Source organism: Seriola lalandi, unplaced genomic scaffold, assembly GCF_002814215.2.
Source record: "Seriola lalandi dorsalis isolate HSWRI2012SDOR001 ecotype SW California unplaced genomic scaffold, Sedor1 jcf7180002054553, whole genome shotgun sequence".
NCBI lineage: Eukaryota > Metazoa > Chordata > Actinopteri > Carangiformes > Carangidae > Seriola > Seriola lalandi.
In genome coordinates, this window is record NW_019525106.1 from 654,832 (window position 1) to 656,673 (window position 1,842).

Sequence of the window (1,842 nt, forward strand, 5' to 3'; positions counted from 1 at the left end):
TTACTGCCACAAGGATCCAGAAAAATGTGACTGATAAGTAGGGACCTGGTAGCAAAGCGTCCATGTTGAGGGCAATAATGCCTCCAAATACAGCAGAGATTCCCACTATCACTTCGATCACCTATCAGAAACACCCTTCATTGAGTGATAAATAGACATATTGGAAGCAGACAGCAGTATCATATGCAATGAAACTGAAAATTACTCACAGAATACGCTTTAAGGAGTCGGGTGGGGAACACTGCAGGCGTTATAACCACAGGTCTGTCATATGTCACCGACTGGAAGATGGACGGAAAGATCAAGAGGAGTTAGGATGGAAGAGTGAAAGCTAGAGGGAGAGCAAGAGGGGAGAGACATCAGATGGTGGAACAAAAGCAATCAATCACTCACACACACACAGACACACAGACACAGACACACACACACACACACACACACACACACACACACCTTCCTGTGGCAGCAGCAGTCCTCTGCAGAGCGGGCTGACAGGATGACAGTACTGGCCATCAACACCTCCAGCAAAATCATCAAGATGAGGTTAAAGTTGATCTGAGAAGAGACAGAGCAGGAGGGAGGCCTGAGATACAACAGCCGCAGACTGAAGAAAGGAACTAGAGAAAAACCCTTTATTTTGAAGTATAATTTGACATGCAACCAAATGATTGGTAGTTCTCATCTTGTTACTGTAATGGATTTACATTGACAGCAGAGGGGTTGAGGACCAGTTTACAACCAAACCAAACCAGGCAGGTGGTTGTTACAGAAAATGTTGACACGTAGACCACCTGGAAATCTGACACCTTGAAAAAATAAGAAATAATGAGACCTGTATTAGCATGTAGCATGGATTGTTTCAAGGAAATTCTATCAAAATCCATTTATACATAATTATCTCTTTAGCCTTCGGTGTGTTCATTGTTTACTCACTGCAACATGTCTGTTCTTGGCAATGGCAAAACTAGCTATGGCTGCAGGGAGGCCCTGTGAAGAACAAGAAGTGAGTAGCTGCATTCATCTCTTTAGCAGATGCTGTCTGAGAATTATGTGTTACTGGCATTGTGACATGACAGTCTAATCTAAACAATGTGTATGAACTCATTAAGCTAGGGTAGAGGTAGAGAGGCAACATCAGTATGTAAATGTGTCTAAGATTACACTTGCATGATGATCACTTACGGAGCCTGCAGCGCAGCGCAGGTAGTCCATAGCAACAGGAAACACATTTCCCAGGTACAGAGAGAAACCAGATGTGATGAGCAGACTGCCCTGAGGACACACACAGACACAGGCATGCATGCATGCAAACACAAATACAGATACTCATACTGTATATGCATTCGACAGGTAAGGCTGATGCCCACAAACATTTATCATAAATAAATCTGATGTAGCACATTATACATGTCCAAAGACAAACTGCTCGCCTTTGAAATACGGACTGGGAGTAACCCCATTACATCCACCCATATCCACTTTTATAAAGTTTGGAAGTTTTATTTCTCTCCTTGGATTAAAATTTCATAGGATCCATTTCCATCTTTTGATATTATAGCACCTGGACTATTGTAGACAATACAATTAATTGGAGCTTGTATAATATGGAGACATACTATTGCTTAAATGTGGAAGGACAAACAAGATTTGTTGCCATCTCACTCAAATTTTCAAGATTGGGATACACTCTCATCAGACAAAAAACATTACCCCAATCTTTTAAACTTGTGTGTCATGGACTAAAAAGGTAAATCCTGTAGTGTGCCTCCTCTGTAACTTTCCCTGACCATCTTTGCTCTCACCCCTATGAGGACACTGTAGAGCCAGGCCCTGTAGCTGAAG

The 1,842-nt window shown here is 42.2% G+C and overlaps 1 protein-coding gene across 1 annotated transcript in view; it reads right to left on the reverse strand.

The window, feature by feature from the left end:
• The window catches only part of LOC111661788 (membrane protein MLC1-like), a 2,378-nt gene extending 548 nt beyond the window's left edge, over positions 1-1,830 (reverse strand). The window contains exons 1-7 of the mRNA XM_087176393.1: positions 1,803-1,830; positions 1,183-1,272; positions 934-987; positions 705-806; positions 454-555; positions 210-281; positions 5-121 (exon numbers count right to left, since the gene is read on the reverse strand). Of these exons, the coding sequence (XP_087032519.1) occupies positions 5-121; positions 210-281; positions 454-555; positions 705-806; positions 934-987; positions 1,183-1,212 (477 nt within the window). The 5' untranslated portion in view covers positions 1,213-1,272; positions 1,803-1,830. The remainder of the gene's footprint in view (positions 1-4; positions 122-209; positions 282-453; positions 556-704; positions 807-933; positions 988-1,182; positions 1,273-1,802) is intronic.
• Between the last annotated feature and the right edge of the window lie 12 nt (positions 1,831-1,842).